We start from the raw sequence: 18,921 nt of genomic DNA on the forward strand, positions 1-18,921 counted from the left end.
TTACAACCACAGTTAAGTGCTTTGAGTTTAACTACAGCCAAATACAGGAGTATCATATATTAGCATAAAGTTAAAAGAAGGAGCAGCACACCCCAGCACATGAAAAATTGTGAATCCCCTGCTGTATAAGTTTCACTTCAGAGATTTTTATGAGCATTTATTGTTTCACGTCTGCACAAAGCCGCATGAAAGTGTAAATAATTACTTTGATATTTCATGGAACTCATAATCTGTCAATTCTTTATGGCTTTTTTGCAATATTAGAGAAGTTATGGATAAACAACAAACAAAGACCAACAGAGAGCATTTTGATTTCAAACAAACAGAGCCTATTTCATATCCAAGTCTCTTTTGTGCCAAAGACATCAAGAAGTTCAGATAAATGCTTCCAGTTTGAGTCTATCCCACCAACTGTTAGCATCACTAATGAAACCAGTGCTCTTCACTTGCCAAGCTTTGTGTTCTTCACAGAGAGAGGAATTAGCCATTCCTAAACACATACATGGATTCCTTTGTACGTGAGCAAAAGTTCTGAAAACTATTAAAAGTGACTCAGAAGCAAAAAAATGCAGGGACTCTCAGAGGTTCAAGGAAAACACACAGTTCACAATGGCACCTGAGAAGGGAAGAAGAAAATAAAAACATGTATGGACAAAGCCTATCTTTCCTACTCATTTTGAATAATACTTTATCCACAGTTTCAGTGAGATTGTGCAGGAAGGTATTTTCTGATGACTAGTAATACAATCTGGGCCTTACTGAAGAAGAAAGCTGTGCTACAACCTCCACTTCCTTTCACTCACTGTTTGCTCAAAACCAGGTTAGGTAGAAGCACAGGATTTCACTGTTTTTTGTACTGCAAACTTCTCTGAAAGGCTAGCTTTTTGAAGTACTTGCCTATGGATATTAATGAGCTTTTAAGTCCAACAGAAAACTCTGAACAAGATGTTTAAACAGTTAAAATTAGTATTATTTAAAAGTCTCATGTATAAGTAAGAAGGAAAAAAAAAATCTTCTTTTAACTATTAAATCTTAAGCAAAGAGCTTCTTCTCCAAAAAGCTATTTAACCCAGAATTAGACCCTTCCATCCACCTAAAAAGGAAAGGCTCTCTTCTTAGGGCAGATACATTAGTTACCCAAAGCAAAACACTACACAGTATTGGTAAGTGGACACTTCCTGGCCCACAGACTATGATCTTACGCCAGGTTAATTCTCCTAGAAGAACACAATGTGTGTTATGGAGCACATCATAATATTAAAAATGCAGTGATTCACTTAAGCATAAATACAACATCCTCGCTTCAGATACAAGAAAAAAGTCCTTCTGAATTAAAGGTCCTTTGCATTTCCACCCACATATTGTGTCTGTTGCTGCAGTATCTGAGGAAACACCAAACCCAAACATAAAAAACCACCAATGAATAAAATAGCCTTTCTGGCAGGGTAGAAACACATTTATTTCAATAAGCATTTTTCCTTACAGAGATAATTTTTTTCCCACCTCCATCCTGATGTGAAAGCCCGTAAACAAAATAATCATTTGTTTTTCTCTGAACTGCAGTACCCGACTTTTCTTGTTTGGCAAGTGATGAGCTTCAGACATTTCTTCTTGGAAATGGAATTCACGGCCCTATGAGTTTTACTTATTTGCTTAATAAACCTTTCATACCTATTATTTAGGATTTCAGCAAAGAGAACAAAGTTAACTTTGCACACAGCAGACTTCAAGTTCTGGTGATTTAGCAGAGAGCTCTGTAATAAATCCAAGGCAAGTTACTGTCTTTCCATAACAAATCAAGCAAGTAGTGACAACAGCCATCTTTTCATGCCCTTGAAGTACTTTGCTGCCAAAAAACTGAAGAGTTGTCCTCTACTCCGTATTCATGGATGGAGAGAACCTGCAGATAGGAAAAGCTAGAAATTCACTGGAAATTCTTAGCAAGTCAAGGCCCGAGGTAGCTCTTGCTGCGGCCTGCTGGCATTTTTGCCACCGTAATTCAGTCAGGCCTGAGCAAAAGCAAGCAAATCTCGGGGTAAGGACTTATGATGATCTCTTCTACAGGTGAAGGCAAAAATTTCTTCCTCTTTACTGCTAGATAGGCAACATAAGACGACACAGTCAACACATACTTTATGGGCAGGCAGGGGAAGTCTGTTCAACGTGCCAAGCAGTGGGCATCGGATGGCACAAACAGGCTGCAAAACCCAAGTGGGATTTCCTGCCAAGAGAGAGGTGTTGCTGCCCCCTTTGACATATCACAGTTTAAAGTGCTTCAAAGGACTTCCTACAAATACGTCTAGGAAACATCCACAGCCACATTCAAATAGGGTCAAACCGTACAACGGGATGTGCTACTGCCGCTTCTTTAGAGCACTCTGCAGGACACCAGGATTCCTGACCGCTCCTTGCATTTTCCTTTTATTACATCAAATGCTTTTCAAAACTCCGGATTGCAGGAGAAGAAAGAGAAGGGAGAGAGAAGGAAGGAGAAAAAAGAGGAAGAAAAGCACATTCCAGGAACAAGTATCCCCTAAACTAACTTAATTTAGCATTTTTAGCCTCATAGCTCTATTTATTGATGTGCCACAGCTACAGAAAATGTGTTCCCTGAGCAGTTTTTACTCCCAGAAGGAAAATGACACCCACAATATCCCAAATAGATGGTTCTGACTGAACTTCCCTCCTGCTTAACCTCCCAGACGACAAACAGGGAACCCCAGAACTGTCATGATTTACAGCCTCGTCCATCAAAACACTCTGGCATCTTTTAATGAATGAAAGGTACAAACACTAAGAAAACAGTAATAACATCAGAGGCTGGAGCTAGCAACAACACAACCAGAACTAAGGGAAAATGCAGGCAAGGCTGTCAGAAAGATTGCTAGCAGCATGAAGTATTAGTAAAAGATCCCCGGGGAGTGGCTGAATGAAGTATTAAGTTCATGAATTACATGCATGAAGAATTAAAAGCCACATCAAGCAGAGCTTTAGAAGCAATACCCCAGTGACAGGAGGACAGTTAGAAAAGCCAACAATTTTTTCCCTAGTTCAGGCTCCGATATCAGTGACATGATATGTTCAGTAGACATCAGGGTGGCCCACACAAATGGCATTGGTTTCCTTGCACCTTCCCAAGGCAGAATTGGGTGAAGATAGGACAGGGTGAAGGCTTGCACAGAGAAAATCTTCATCATAACCAAAAGAGCACATGAATGCTGGTCTGCTGTGGGACCTTCTTCCTCCAGGTGGAAAACACCACTTGTCACACAGCTGAATGTTAGCACACGGAAACAGCACAGCAATTTGCTCAGTTCATGGACTAAGTGCCCCGTCAATCTTGCAGCAACATGGAATACTCTAAATTGCTGTCAGTTATCAATAAAACAGCTTTGAGTATTTGTGAGTGAGCACAAAGGCAAATGCTGGATTCTTGGATTGAGTAATCAGTGAACCAGCAAACAACCTAGCAGTAAGAAAAGCTTATTAAAAATAGCTACTAGAGTCTACGTAATCACAGACTACACAGCCACTCCAAACATCACTGTCCAGTTAAGCACAGAAGTCTGAACTGAAACAAAAAAGCTGACAAGAGAAGAAAGTACAACAGCTAAGAGAAGAGGAACTTTGCAATCCATTACTTTGCAACAGATTAAAATAGGAGGTGGCTTGATTAAAAGAAAAAAATAAATTAATAAAAAAATAAAGACATGTATTTTTAAGAAGCATCCTTAAAAAATGGAGAAAGTCCCAACAAGTTCCAACCAATACAAAAGAAACTGGGTAGAGAGATTTTTCTCCTGGAATAGAAGCCTTTGAATTTTCAGTAAAGAGGTGGAATGATATCTCCACCCACATCTACCTTATTATGCCATATAACTAGCGCTGGGTCCCTCACACCATTCTCTGAGGCAGCTGTTAGTAGCTGCCATCAAAAGAAAGGCTGCTATTCTAACAGATCTGCAGATCAGACCCTGCAGAGGAAAATCCACGTTCCCTTTTGTTTAGAAAAATTACTGCTGAGATTTTGACACACATAACAGTACTGAGAAATCATTTTAAAACCCAGACTCAGGCAGACAAGTAATGACAGAAGCTTATGCTGCTATCCAACTGAATCAACTTGCAAGAGGCACTGCACATCTTCTGTGAAGTGCAAAAGGATAAATGATCCCACCAGCAATGCCCATTTCCTTGTCAGCTCAACAGCAGCCAGTGTCCTCAATGACAAAAAGATTCCCAGATTGCAACTCTAAAAATATGTCTGCAGGGCTAAAGCAGGGTCATTAAGAATCCTTCAATGAGGTATAGTATCACTGCTCTGCTGCAGGGAAGGTTTTTATAAGGATGCAGCTAAACCATGACTCCAAGTGTTCCACATGCTGCTTCACATTTCTGTTGACATTTGTTAGATTTGGGGAACCTCCTTGGACACACTTGTAAAGGAGACAGATTTTTCAAAGGAAACAAAAGAATCAAAACTAAAGGTGTTTGTCTGCTTCCACCCACAAATGACTAGTTCCTATTTGAAAACTGTACCATATTTGCATTTTTATTACTTTCCTCGGTGCTACAATAACCACAACTAAAACCTAGGAAACATGATTTGACAAGTGTCCTGAAATGCCCAGCCTAAAACCAGAAAGACTTTCTGCTACAGTCCATTCTGCTGTCACACGCACAGCAAGTATCACACATCCTTTTACAACATCTTGCTGTATTTTGCAGATTTTTCCATATAGTTCTGTAAATGACTTCTCAGCTCCACTCCATCATTTCTTTTCCTTACAGTTTAGGACTTAAGAAAGGACATTTCATTTCAACACTAATCTTTCCAAGCAGTCAAAACACCACACACACATTTAAAAAAAAGAAAAAAGAGAGGATGATGAATTTCTATTCTGTAATCACTTCTGATGTTAGAAGCAGCCTCCAGTCAATAAACCAAGCTAATGTCAGCTAGAGGTGCATTTCCTAGTAATAATATCTGTTATGGAAAGGACAACCCTTGTAAGCAATGAAGCTGGCTGGACTTCAGACTGTTATTTTATATTAGAAACCCTGAATGCCTTCCAGAGAAAGTAAGGCATCCAGTACATATGGGTCCACTGATACAACTCAGATGCAAGTGAGAGAACCAGTCAGTTCTCTTACCAAGCCAAGAGATGCAGCTTTTACTTGGCCTTCAGAAATCTCGTAACACAGGAAAGCATTTACCCATAAAACGTTAATGCAGGTTATTAAAAACTACTAAGAGGCAATACACAAACCCCGCTTGGGTTAGTCTTCTCAGGAAGACCATTTGGCTAGAGACTACATTCAAGTTCACCACCAGCAGAAGCCAGGGCTAACTGGAGAGCAGCAGGGAAAACTCCAGATGTGCACTTACTCCTCCTGCCTCCCACTTCCCAACTGGAAACTGCATCCAAGTCTTTCAAACACCCAGATTAACACTTCTGGCCTGCAGCCTGCAGTGTTTTGCATCATCCAACTTTTCAGAAATATTAAATGAAAGGACACAAGAGAAAACAGTTATGAGTTATTAACAGTTTTTATGAGAAAACAGTTTTAAAGCCAAAAAAATTGCTGGTTTCTACTATAATCAATCTTCATTCACTATAAGATGATATAAACTAGTCAGTTAGGAAAACAGACCAAGACCCAAGAACTCCACAGAGCATCCCTCGGACTCAAAGTCAGTCTCTCCAAAACTACAGGACAAAGAAAAACCAGAAGAAATCTGGTGCTTCTTCCTTTCAAGGTGGACATAGCACAGTACCATACACTACTGCACACGCTGCTTTTGCTGTGCAACCTTCTTTCACACCTGTGTCTCCTCTGTAGACTTGTTTGCAGCGTATGAGATACAGCAGCATTCCTCCTTCCAAAACTGTCCATCTGTTCTTGTCACAGTAGTACTGATGACAAGACAAGAACAGGCATTTGTCCCTGCCCTGGTCAGCACAGAGACACAGCCCAAGTTAACCAGGTCAGATTACTCCACGACATGCAGATCACATGCTAGCACAGATACAGACCCAAACTGCCCAGCTATGAACCACTGGTACAGAAGCTCTGGCCATAGGTCAGTGGCAAAAAGGAACTAACATGATTCCCCATACAAAAGCTTAACTGTGCTATTAAGGGAAAAATCCACAACATGGTTTCGGGCACAGGTAAGTAGTCTGTGCAACACAGTTTAAGGCCATTTACAAGGTCCAATTCCTTCTGTAAAACTGCAATACTACTACTTCCTTTCTCCTACAACTGTACTCTGCCGTTTAGAAACCTTTCAGGAGAGGTCCTGTCTCTGCTGCATATCCACACACCACCTAGCACGACACAATCCCATCCTGCAGCAGGCCTCTCAGCCCAACAGGGATGTCAGGATACCAGCTCTGATGTGAAAGGCAGCAGAACTGTGGTTCAATTACAGCAGGAAAGAAAAAAGCAGCTCTCGAAGTTCCTGACCAGGGATGCTGTCAGGACAGGGAGGCAGTACACTTGACAAGACAGAAGATGTGTACTTTTGGAGTTGAGAGCCACTTATAACTGATACTGACCCACTGGGCAGTCATGATAAATAAGGTGAAAATTTGATCAGAGGCTGCATGTGGACAGGTTTACCAATAATTTCAGTGCTAAGTGACTGATCTGCAGGGTCCATCTGGCAGAACATCGATACATTTACAGTACCTCATAACACCTCATTCAAACACCACATTTATTTGGCAGATACTGAGCTCCCACAAGCCATCCCTGCATTAGTCTCTCCATGGACATGGCAACATCAACAGGTCACTTCCTCAACACTTCTCCCACTAATTACCAGCAACAGGTAATTACTGTGCACATAGATTTGTAGACTTCAGTTCAGCTGTGTTATTTGGCTGGCAAGAACCTTAAAACACAAACAGGAAAAAAATAAACACCTGGAGAAATGCTGCACAAAGTTTCTGTGCGAAATGGTAAGCAGATGGTCTGCAGTGCTGCAAGCTAAACCCTAATTGTCATCTTTTTATTGGGCACCTTCACGTTTTACCTGGGAAAGGCAGGCTTCAAAAATCTGAGTTGCTCATCACTTCTCATTCTTTTTAAATAGCCAAGGTGCAGAGAGCACAGACTTGAGCACAGGAGAGGGGAGAGAGAAATGTCTCTGCAACAATACCAGATTTCAGTGCTGGCTTAAATCTTATTTCCATATGTAGAGTTATTCTGGATTCTGAGCCAGGGTAGCAGAGGTCAAAATCGAGCCCAGAGACTGAGCTGTTGAAAATAAGAGCACATTTTTCCTCTAGAGATCTTTCACCCATTAAAAGTTAGAGAAACTTTTTGGAGAGCTCTAAATTTGCACATCACTTTTAGCTGTTTTTATATCTGACAGAGTGCCCCACACTTATTCAATTAGATTAAGACACAGTTAACATTTCCTGTACACTGTAGAAGTTTCTGCTTGTAGTACCTAGTTGCATACAATACTTTTTCAACCTTATATCTTAAACTTGTAAGTCTTAAAACTCACTGTCTCAATATGAGGAAAATTCCAGCCAACTTCATTAAAAGTTTCTTCAGCAAATGACAGCAAGGTCATAGTAGCCATGTGCTCACAAGTGACCGCTAAACATTTGAGTAGTGTCATTTACAATCCCGGGGTGGTGAATGGCTATCCTCCCTGAAAAAAGTCATTCTAAATTATCCAAAAGGGATCAAGCAACCTAACCTGTGACAGACAGGGACACAGTGGTAAAACCTTCTTCTTGAATAGACTCTCCAGGACCACGCTTTGTTCCCTGTAAACTTGATCTCACTCTCGCCCTCTCCTTCAAACACACACAGCCCTTATGTATTTACATTGCAAATATGACTGCGAGCATCATTAAACTTTGTTTTAGAAAATGAGCATTAATCTCAAAACTGTGTCAAGAAAATATGCCCATTTGACTACTCCCCAACCCATCCCCCCCAAAATTAGGGTATTATTATTATTATTATTATTCATGCCTGTGGTTTATAAATATGAAGGTTAATAGAGCCATTTCATTCCCTAGGAACCAGTCCAGATCGATCTGTCTTTCTAGTTTATCACAATCTCCCAGCTGTGGGAGATAATCTACATTAAGAAATAGTGTCCCAGTGATTAATAGCAGTCTTACAGACCACAAACATACCCATTAGATTTCGCGTTTATCTGATAAATACACTTCAGGAGAGTAACTTTGGAGGACAGGGAAAGTGCATCACATTTGTACAACTTAAAAGCCTATTTAGTTATTACATCCACTAAGAACAAATTTCATCTGCTGCTGCTGCATGAAAGCAGTTTTAAGAACAGGCCCAGGTTCTCTGCCTTAAAAGCAACAAGCAGGAAGGTAAGCAAATGCAGAGAAAACCCAGAACTTAACCTGCCTGCACCCAGCCTAGTCTAGCACCACAGCTCTGGATCACCAGCAGCAGATGCCCAAGAGAAGCAATGTCAGAGTGGACAGCGATGGCGTGATCTCCCCAGCCCCCTTTTGGGCCACTGTTTTATGCACTGCTGGACTGTTATGCCTGGCAATCTATTTATGAAAGTGTAAATGTAATCTGTACTGATGTAAGTGTTTGAGTCCACTTCAGAAGCCTGCTAAGGTTACCTTTAACTATTTCTTGTGGCAGCAAGTTCCAAAAGTTGTGTTATGCTGGGAAACAAGCACTGGATTTTAGCAGCCAGTTAATTCTTCCCTCCATCAGATATTATGAAAAGAGATCAACAGTGTGTGGAATTTACCTCTTTATCAGTTCTTACATATCTGAATAATTTCCCTTTGACACCCTTTTGTGCCAGTCCCTAGGCTCAGACTCAATGTGCAGAATGCACCATCATTTTAAACTGGGTTTCCTTTATCCCCAGAAGCTCTTTGAAAACCCATCTCTTTCACACCTCCCCAAGGGAAAACCTTTAATAGCTATGACCATATCAGGAAGAGAAGTTCTGGCATTCACCTTGCACTCCTGATGCCATCCTTCTGATCCAAAAGACTACAAGAATCCAGTAGCTATCTCAAACCCTTTGACAACACTGTTAAACACAATGAAGCTGCAGCACATGGAAAGCAAGCTGTAAAACAAAATTCAGTCTAGATTTCCATCCAGCTGGATAACAGGAGAACTTCACCCAGCAAGATTAAGTTAAGATCTCTACCTGCAGAGATCTGAGCAAACATTTATTAGATATACTTGCTACCACAGCATTGCTTGCTCTGCCATCCCATAAAAAGCAGGACAACAAGGATTTATGACTATCTGTGACTGCACATTTGTCTTATCTGCTAGCACTTGTCACAAGAGCCAAGACAAGCCTGCAGAATAGATCAAAGTTGGGCCCTAAAATGTCTTGAGAAGTTCACTGTATTGCACAAAGCAGAACCTGCTACTGTATCTTTCAGACCCAAAGGAGTTAATACACAACAGAAATCCATAAAACCCATGCTGCAAACTGCTAGGCACATTTTAAATCCAAGCAACTATAGGTACAGAGAAGTGCCTGGAATAAACCCTGAAATACCCAGGTTTTCTTCAAACTCACCACCTTGGATATGGGTAGTCCAGATGCAGGAACCCAAACCACTCACCTTTATTGGTAGGGATTACAGAGATCACGGATTACATGAGTGTTAAACACACACAAAAACAAACAGACAAAAAACCCCACACCACTGTTCAACATTCTCTAAGAGAAAAAAAACTGCTAAAGGGGAGATGCGACTCATCTGAAAGAACACCCTCTCCTTGTACAAATTCATAGTCACTAAAGTAAGGACATGACTTAAGAAACCAAAATGTATTGGACTCAAGCAACTATATATTCCAGTCTGGAAGCAAGAGAGCCTGACGACAAATTACTTTCATAAATGCAAGTCTTCCTGCTCTTCGATATCACTACTTCAGCATTTATTTTCATCAGAGTAAATAACCACGCCTACGGGGATCATTTTACAATTCAAGTGTTTGCACAAACCTGCTGGCAAGTTAAAGCGCACAATCCCCAAGAGATTCACCATCAAGACAGTCATTTATTCTCCAAGCTAATGATATGGACAGCCATCCATTCAGGCTCTCACATGAAACATTTACACAGCTACATCCAGCTGTCGCTCTGGAAATGACACTCCCATTCAAAAGAGCTGAGCACTTACACTGAAGTCACTACTGAAGGCCCTTTCTCCATTACCTGCTGTGGTTACAGAAGCATGAAACTAGAAGGTTATGTTTTATCTAAGCAAATCAGCCATGTCAAACAGAAATAAAGAGGCCAGTAATAAGAACTATATTGTTTACGATTGCAAAATTAGTCTAAAAATCTGGGTATGTCTAGAACAGGGTAGTTCAGCAGTATCAGCCATAGACAGATGCTGTTCTCTTATACCAAAGTTTTAGGACTTTGGCTCATCAGGAGAGTCGACAACAGCTCATATCCATAAGGGCCAGGCCACTTCCATGCCTGAAAAGAACGTACATCCAGCCCACACCATCGTCCCACACATGGGCAACCAGCACTCTAAGGATCTACCTATTTGCACTGCCAAGAGGTAGCGTTCAGCTGCCAGGACAGAACAACTGTTTGCCATCTCCTCTGAGGAAAAAGCAGCAGATCAGAAACTGCCTCTTGCAGCTGTAGATAAGCATTTGTGCTAAGATGGCAACTGTCCCTCAGAATAGAGGCTGCTTATGTCAGAGCCACAAGAACATGATCCACACCAAGATCCTGCACTTCTGCAACGTACACCCTGGACATGCTCAGTACTATATATAGGCCTCTGACTTTTCACACAAAGTGATGAGAAAGTTAAACACTGAGGGAGTAAGTCTATGGTTTGGATCATATTTGAGCCAAAATGTCAGACAGCAGTGAATTTTCAGCACCTATTTATAAAACCATACAACACTGGGATTTCAGCTGTGCATATTACCAGCACAACAAACCTGAGAAGTTAGGAGCTGGAAGTACTTTATTGCTGTGATCACTTCTTCACCTATAAACTCATCTGTAATCCGTATTTTTTCTCCTGTTGCATTTTGACCTTGGTGCTGCTATATTTTATTAGTCAGTGAAAACTCAAGGACTAATTTTTCATAAAACTGTTACCTTTCTTCCCTGGTCCCAAATCACCTCACCGGGCCTGCTGCCACAGAAAATGTGGTTCCCTTTTTGTCAGTGACCTCTAGTGGTGAGCACACACCAGAGTGGAGAAAGGGACCACCACAGAGCAGGATTACACAGGGAAAGTTTCTTCATCCAAATGAAAACCAGACAGTCCAGCCATCCTTCTCTTGCAGACTACAGCAGGAGAGTCAATGCTCTGCTCAGGCATGGGAGCTCCCATACAGTGGTCTGACTCACCCCTAAGTTAACGGAAGAAGGCTACTCTCTTAGCGTCAGTTCTTGTTACAAGCAGCAGGAAGTTTTACCTCCTTCCCATTCCTTAGGGTAAAGGACAGAGATCCCCATATTCCTCTTGTAAGCTCATTCTCTTCTAAACATTCAGCTTTTTGTGATCCAAAGCCTAGCTTTGCTACAGCCCAGCTCTGTAACCTTGGCTCAGACTGCTGAGAAAACAGTTAAGTTTTGAGAAAGAGTTATGGAAGTCCATACAGTAGAGCCATGCAAGACAAGGCAGGTGTGATTACAGAGGCAGCGTTGTTGAGATAGTAGCTCAAGGGTTCAAGTAGAAAAACACCAAAGCGAAAAGATTACTACTGGGGCAGGGGGGACACAGTCAGCAGATGGCAACTCAGTACATCAAGGGGCTATCTTGGGGCAAAATAGAGGCCAACCCTATCCCCCTCTTGACAACTACCCAACCAGCAAAGACAGGGTGGTGAGCGTACTAGCGCTCAGCCCAGTAACTCAATCCTCTTTTTTTTTGTTAGCATGAGCAAAAAAAGGAGTTGTGTATCCTACTTGCAGACTCTTCGAACACAGCAAAAGGAACCTGAATGGTGTGGCACAGAAAGAAAGGATAACACCCTGAAACGATGCAGGCAGCCTTCTTTGACAGGCTTGAAAGTCAGATCAAGCTCACTGGCTTTCTCTGTGGGCACAGCACCTGATTTAAGCGCAATAGCAGCAAAAAAGGCATAGAAAATGTTGCAGCAGTCTATGTTGCAGCCCCAGCTGCAGCTCTGCTCCCTTGTCAGGACATAAAAATACAATACATGCCTGCACTTCACCTGATCCACCCACAGCTAAATATAACAACAGGATCTGCGTTTAGACACTGGGCTGTGAATCACAGCGGCTGAGATACAGACAAGGACCTGTGGTGTTAACTGTAGAAGTAATTTCTCTCAAACTGAAAATGAGTTATTGCAGCATTTGTTCAACAAACAAGTCCCAGTTAACCAACACCTATATCCAACCCACCTCCAAATATGTCTTTTTTTTTTGTAATCAGGATCTCAAATACCTCATGCTTTGCTCACACTCTAGTAGATCCTGCAGGTCACAATTCAGCAGTAATATTTTAATCAAATCAACTGATCAGTAACAAAGATGTGGTGGTTCTACACTTGCTGTACTACCAGTACCTTGGCTTTCTTCATGTGGCTCATGACTTTGCCCAGATCTTCAACATCTATGACAGAATTTGTGTCTCCAGCTTCCTCAGCATTAGATTCCTCCTCACTAGTGGTTTCAAAGAACTCCTCTGCCTGTGTAGGAGATTAGAATAAAAAAATTAGAAACGTATCTGCTGTGTTAAACATAAAACCATCACCTGTGCTAGTCAGGGAAATCAGATCTTTTACATTCAACAAAGACTTCTGAAAAACAAGGAACAGGCTAGCACCAACCTATATATGAGATGCATCTACATACTGGTAAAAGCCCTAAGTTTAAGAGCTCAACAGTACACAAACCACCTGAAACTTAGTCCAGAAAACCTGCCTCCAGGTCCATATTGTTCCGTTTTCCTCATTTGTCTACCTGATCATACAATGAAAAGTGATATAGAGGTGTCTAACTCCCACTGTATACTATGAAGACCTGGAGTCCTTAGTCCCTTTAACTCCTTGAAGTATCACTCCCTGAATGAATAGGAAGACACAGAACTGCTTTCCAAGTCAAACTCTTTACCGAACAGAAATGTTGTCTCCCCTTCTGTACACAGCCAAGGCACAGCATGACAGCACTGATGTAACAGCAAGATTTATTCCTCCTGTTCCTGCAGCAGCCACACTTTCAAACCCACTCAACCAAAGAGCCACTATTTTCTGTGAAATTCTACATGGCAACAGCAACCACCTCCAATCCGCAGCAAATGGCTTGCGGGGAAGATTAAAGTGCCCTAGCAGGTCTATGTCTCACACCGCAGAGCAAGAGGGATGATTCCTTATTCAAAACGTGCAATTAACACATGCACTCCAGAAGAGACATAAGTGATTAAAGCAGACAGGTTCAGAGGAGATACAGGACTTGCTCAGATAACACTCCTCAAACTGTCTTCAGAAAAAACAGGATGCAGGCAAATCATCCAAGCAACTAGTTCAAAACCTGCTCAGAGGGAACTAAAGCCTTCACTCTGGCAAAGGGGATAAGCGAAAACTCTGAGGAGAGGCCAGAATGGCTTCCCTGAGTATCAGTCGTAACATACACCTTCTCCCATACAACAGGAAGGCTTCCTCGTCACACAGATGCAATTCAGTCTAGGTCCACCACTAGCTCTTTGGTCCTTCTTTTTGGACAGCTTATTCTAGCAGTCATCTGCTATGAGATCTCACCTTTCTCCCTCTACTCCCCCACAAAGAAGTACGAAGCTCCCACAGTGCCCTTCTGAACTACAGGAGAGAAGGCAAATAGCACTCCAAGGAGCACTGAACAAGATCAAGATGCTCCTCCTACAGCAATAAGGTCTCACGGATTTTGGCTCTACCTCAGTATTCTCGTACTCTGATGCCCCATGTTCACGATCTGAGCTCTCCTTGCTCTGCTTCCCCTGGGATTTGCACTTCCCTTTCTTGCACTTCCCACTGCAGGGCTTCTTCTCGCCTTTGCAGAGTGCCTGGAGCCGACTGAGGAACTTTGTTTTCCAGGCTTCAAAGTCGGCCTCGATGCTGCCATGCTTGCTCTGGGCCACATTGCAGTCCCCCTCTGCACGAGTCATGATACGGCTGGCACTGAGCATCCACAGCCACCTGTCAATATTTCTTCCAACCTAGGATGGGATGGAAGTTAAAGAGAAATTAAATGAAGCCCAAGTTAAATAATACAGGTTATTAGGACAGCAAGGATCAAGTCTGGAAATAGAGTGGGTGAGCTGTGCAGGCAACAGGACTGCAAGACAGGGACTTTTGGACTCCCTCCCACCTGCTGATTCAGAGCATGACTACGAGACAGCCTCTGAATACCACCACCCATCCTCAGGTTCTCTTCTGAGAAATATCTCTCCTGTCATGGTGACGTGACAGTGGTGAGCTCTGGGAACCAGCTTCTTTTTGCAGTGCTCGTTGGTTAAGACGTCCATGCACATAACACACTGCATATGACCCCAGCTCCACAAACAATCTGAGGACAAATCATGCCATTTTCATCCTTCCAGGTTAGATGATCCTAATCATTGGGCTAAGACACTTTCAGAGCTTTGTTTCTTAAAGTGAAAACAAGACTGAGAGAATCCAGCAAAGCCCATGAAATGCTGAGAAAGAACTGCTCTAAACTAAAAGGCAGCAAGTCAAAGGTTTTACAGTACTACATCTTCATGCACTGACAGAAGGCTTTCAAAGCTTGAAAAGTAATAGGGAGAAGTTTACCAGATGTATACTCATGGTCACTACAAAAATCTCCCAGATTAACACAGTGCTTATGGGACTCCTCTCTTTACAATTTAGAAGGGAAGCACACTTGCTTCAAAGCTGTATTGCCTGTGGCCCAAACCCAATTCCTATTAAAGTCCACACAAAAACTACAGTAGGGGCTGAATTCTCAGACCTTAAGTTTTGCACCAATTAACATGTCAAACTGTTCTCGGAACAGTAGCAGTAGTATGAATCCACCTAGTCTTAAAAACCTACCAGTACTGCTCAATTTTGTAGAATTTAAGAAAGCCTGGCCATTCAGAAGAGCAAAAAATAAAGAAGGGTACATGGGAGAAACTTACTGTGTTGTAGTGATCAACGTAAACTGAATTTCCCAAGCCAAACACAGCATATCTCAGGCCTTTCAGGTACATTTTGCCAAACCGGAAGTCATTTGCAGCCTCTTCTAACCATTTGCAGAACCACGCTGCGTTCTCAGTCGGTTGCCCATCTGTGTACGTAGCTACCACGAACACACAAATGTTCCTGCTGGTTGTCTAATAACAATAAAGGGAATAGAACAGATCACTGCATTTTACAGAACACTTTACACCAGGAAGAGAACCGTAACACATGGACAGCCAAAACAAATCAAAAGATACGATTTTTTGCTAAGTGGGTTAGGAACCTTGGATGTAGGATGGTGCCGGTCATAATCCCAGTGGTGGTGAGCAGCTATCCTCCCTTCTAAGCCATCTTAATTTAGCCAAGGGGGAAAAAATCAAGACATCTTCCCCTGCCAAGCAGGCACATGGCGGTAAAAACAGAACTGGGCACCTATCTTCCCTACTTCAAGCCATAACTTCTTGAGCAGACTCTTGCAATGTTAAAGTCTTTGGTAGGTTGAAAAAGCAACTATCGATATTAACAGAAGGGAGAGGGAAGAAAATAAATTTTAAAAATCTAAAAAAAAGATCAAAGACTACTAAATATAAACATGCCTCCCAGGAAGCTACTAACTTACAAATTGCTGAAGGCTGCAGAACTATCACTATATATCTGTTCTATTTTTGAACTCTTCCCTAGGTGCATACTGTCAAGGGACAACAGGAAGACTTGGTGCAGCCAGTCTCATACAACTCAGACATGAGAGAAATAACTAGTTCATACAAATCAGTGTCAGTATCATAGTATTCTGCACGATCCTTTTTCTAGTAATTTTCACAATCCATATTTTTCCTGCTGAGGGTTGACAGGCTATATTCGCCTACGCAGAAGAGAAGCAACTTTGGGGATTTCCAGGATAATCCAAGAGGCATATAGTAAAAAGAAGAGAAGACCCTTCACATTCCCAGGAAAAGTTTGTATTTATTATTTGTATTTATGAGGCACCTACCTCCTCTGTTAAACTATCATCTGGATCATAGTCTCCCATATTAATGACTTCTGCAGACAAATTAAGGGAAATAACTGCTTCAGCCAGACCTTTGGCAAATCTCTGAAGGGAGAAGTATAGAAAGTTATTAATGACTTCAACCCAACTACACTAAGGGTCAAATGGGTTCTGCTATGCCACCTGTCACAGGAAGTATCACAACATGGAAAGAACAATGACACATGAGAACTGGACATTGCACCTACAATTTCCCCTCCACCTCCCCTGCCCCCCCCCCCACATTTTTTTTTAGTCAAATACACTGATGGGGAAAAAATTAAAATTAAAAAAAAAGAGAGGTACATGAATTTAATGACCAATGACTTTTGCATGCACACACACAAATCAAATATCTTTTTGACAAAGAAAACACCTAAAAACAGCACTTCTCTCTACAAGGAGAGAAGACCTGCTAGCAAATTAAGAGCACATTTTAAACTTCATAATCAATGTCTCTACTGCATTCCTCATTTAAATGAAGGAAGTAGGATTACTGTTATTTTTACATATTTTCACTTGTGATCTTTCACGTTGGGCCAATGACTTGTAATGAGCTAGTGAACTTTCCAAAAAAATTTTAAGATTTTTACAGTGTAGTGTTTTTAAGGCAAGCAATATACTTGAATCTAAGCAGTATTTTGTGTTAACATCGTGCATATGAACAAAAATAGCCTGTACCTTTGCTGTGCCAGTCTGAGACCCATAGAAAATCTTTACTCCAGCAACATAGACCTCCTTCGCCTTCAAGGTAGCATATCCATTTACTAGTTTGTCCTCCGTTACTTCAGCAGAAGCTGGATTCCCATTGAATTTTTCACCCTGTAAAACAACCGCAGTGTTGAAGACAGAACCTGGGAGAAGAAAACTCAGGCAGTCCTTCATCGCAAGCACTTCACTCACATGCATGAGGAGTTTTTATTTTCCTGACTGGGCTAATCCCACTCCCATCACAAAACTAGTTCAGACTTGTCATTAACTTCACTGGAAACATGAACCTGAAAACACTGGGGAGAAGCAGAGTTATTTACTTTAAGAAGTGACAGAGCAATCTAGACTGACACATGCTCTCAGTAACACAGTGAGAAGCATTCAACTGAGATCTGTTCCAACATCAGAGTAACAAGGTTGTTTAGTTATTCACACTCATGATACAATCTAGATTAAGGATTATGACTGTCAAGTGAACTAAGATACATTTGGGACTTGCACAGCCTGGATGGCTGGTGAAGTATCACATTTTACTGCTCCAAAGCTTCAGACAAAAAAGGCTTAAATGTTCAGTTACCTTCTTTCTAGTTTTGCTGGTGAAGAACTGAATGCAGATCCAAACACTGATCCCAAAAGCAACAGAAGAATAGATGTAAAATCGGTGTAGCCATAAGGACATCAGACAAGTACAGAAAAAGTTCCATGGATCCATTGAGACATCTAAAACTAGAACAAATCTCAGATTTAGCAGAAGTAGATTCTTTCAAGATCAAGTTAAAAAGCATACAGTACCCACAGTCTCAGGCCATTAACTATTCTCTGGCTTTGCAGAAAAACATCCTCCAAAAACGAAACGGCTGTAGCTAAGGACAAGATACTACCACTGAACCAAGGGCCTTTCAGCTACGCAGAAGTGTCTGTGCAGACTGAACTTCACCTGCGTATCCAGGCAAACATTGTAGACTGTCATACAACACCACCAGGTCTTTATTACATGGGGCAGGTTCTGCTATAAGGAAAGGCATACTTGTGCCGTGCTACTATCTGAAAGTAGGAAGCCCTCGCAAAACATCCCACTGTGTGATTGGTCTTAGCCTTGCACAGACCCCACACGTGCAGAACCCCAGAGCAATAAAGAGCCATTTCAAGGGGAAAATTAATCATCTGCCCAGAGGCCTTGCATGGAAGCATTAAAAACTACTCTCGTTATGACAATCATTTTGTTGCACCAAGTTTCAAGGCCAGACTGAAATCTACAGTCAATTCAAAGTATTTTTTCAGCATTATATCATGCGGGTGAGGTTCTTATTTAGAACAAGACTGTTTTGAACTGACTTTAAAATTCAAAGTGTGCGATGCTGCACCCAGGACTGCTCGTGTGGTCCCTGTGACTGCTTATATCATGCGAAATATTCCAGAGCTTAATTAATGCCCGTCTGTGACACTCGCCGACGAGCAGCACAGTCCCCCTAGGTCGCAGCTTCACAGCCATGAGGCGGGAGCCCAGGGACCGAGGGTTTCCGAGAAGCTCGAAACCACCACCCCCGGGCTCCGCCACCCCGCCTCCCCCGTGCCCGTTTGTCGGACCGCACCGAAAGCTTCTTTCCCTCCCAGCGACCCCCGGGAGCAAAGGGGGGGGACGGGGGACCCCCGCCTCGCCGGGCAGCTGGTCCCGCTGCCGCCCGCCTCAGCCGCTGCGACCACCCCGCTCACCCGGCCCGGTGCGGCTGGGCCCCCCGCCCTCCACCACCTCCGCCCCGCGAGCCCGAGCCCGAGCCCGGCCCCGGCAGCGCCCTCCCCGCCGCCCCGCCCCGCCCCGCTCACCGGCGGGCGCAGCCCCGCGCCCCAGGCCCGGCCGTAACGGCCACGCGCCGCCTCCGCTTCCGGCCTCACCGCTGCACCGCGCCGGGACGCCGCCACCCCCGTCCGTGCGGGCGCCGTGCCCCCAGCCCGCGCCCCGGACGCAATTTATCACCGCTGTTTCTCTCCGGACGGGTTTCGCTGGG

At 42.7% G+C, this 18,921-nt stretch overlaps 1 protein-coding gene across 6 annotated transcripts in view; it reads right to left on the minus strand.

The window, feature by feature from the left end:
- The window catches only part of LOC112987355 (S-adenosyl-L-methionine-dependent tRNA 4-demethylwyosine synthase TYW1), a 114,545-nt gene extending 95,630 nt beyond the window's left edge, over window positions 1-18,915 (minus strand). For 2 of the 6 annotated variants that reach the window (XM_026107233.2, XM_026107232.2), the window contains exons 1-7: window positions 18,740-18,861; window positions 17,493-17,641; window positions 16,886-17,026; window positions 16,169-16,270; window positions 15,135-15,329; window positions 13,911-14,192; window positions 12,568-12,690 (exon numbers count right to left, since the gene is read on the minus strand). In XM_026107233.2, the coding sequence (XP_025963018.2) occupies window positions 12,568-12,690; window positions 13,911-14,192; window positions 15,135-15,329; window positions 16,169-16,270; window positions 16,886-17,026; window positions 17,493-17,627 (978 nt within the window). In that variant the 5' untranslated portion in view covers window positions 17,628-17,641; window positions 18,740-18,861. Of the gene's footprint in view, window positions 1-12,567; window positions 12,691-13,910; window positions 14,193-15,134; window positions 15,330-16,168; window positions 16,271-16,885; window positions 17,027-17,492; window positions 17,642-18,739 lie in introns of all 6 variants that reach the window. The other 4 variants (XM_026107228.2, XM_026107229.2, XM_064523460.1 and 1 more) reach the window with 4 other exon arrangements.
- Window positions 18,916-18,921: the final 6 nt, after the last annotated feature.

Source organism: Dromaius novaehollandiae, chromosome 19, assembly GCF_036370855.1.
Source record: "Dromaius novaehollandiae isolate bDroNov1 chromosome 19, bDroNov1.hap1, whole genome shotgun sequence".
NCBI lineage: Eukaryota > Metazoa > Chordata > Aves > Casuariiformes > Dromaiidae > Dromaius > Dromaius novaehollandiae.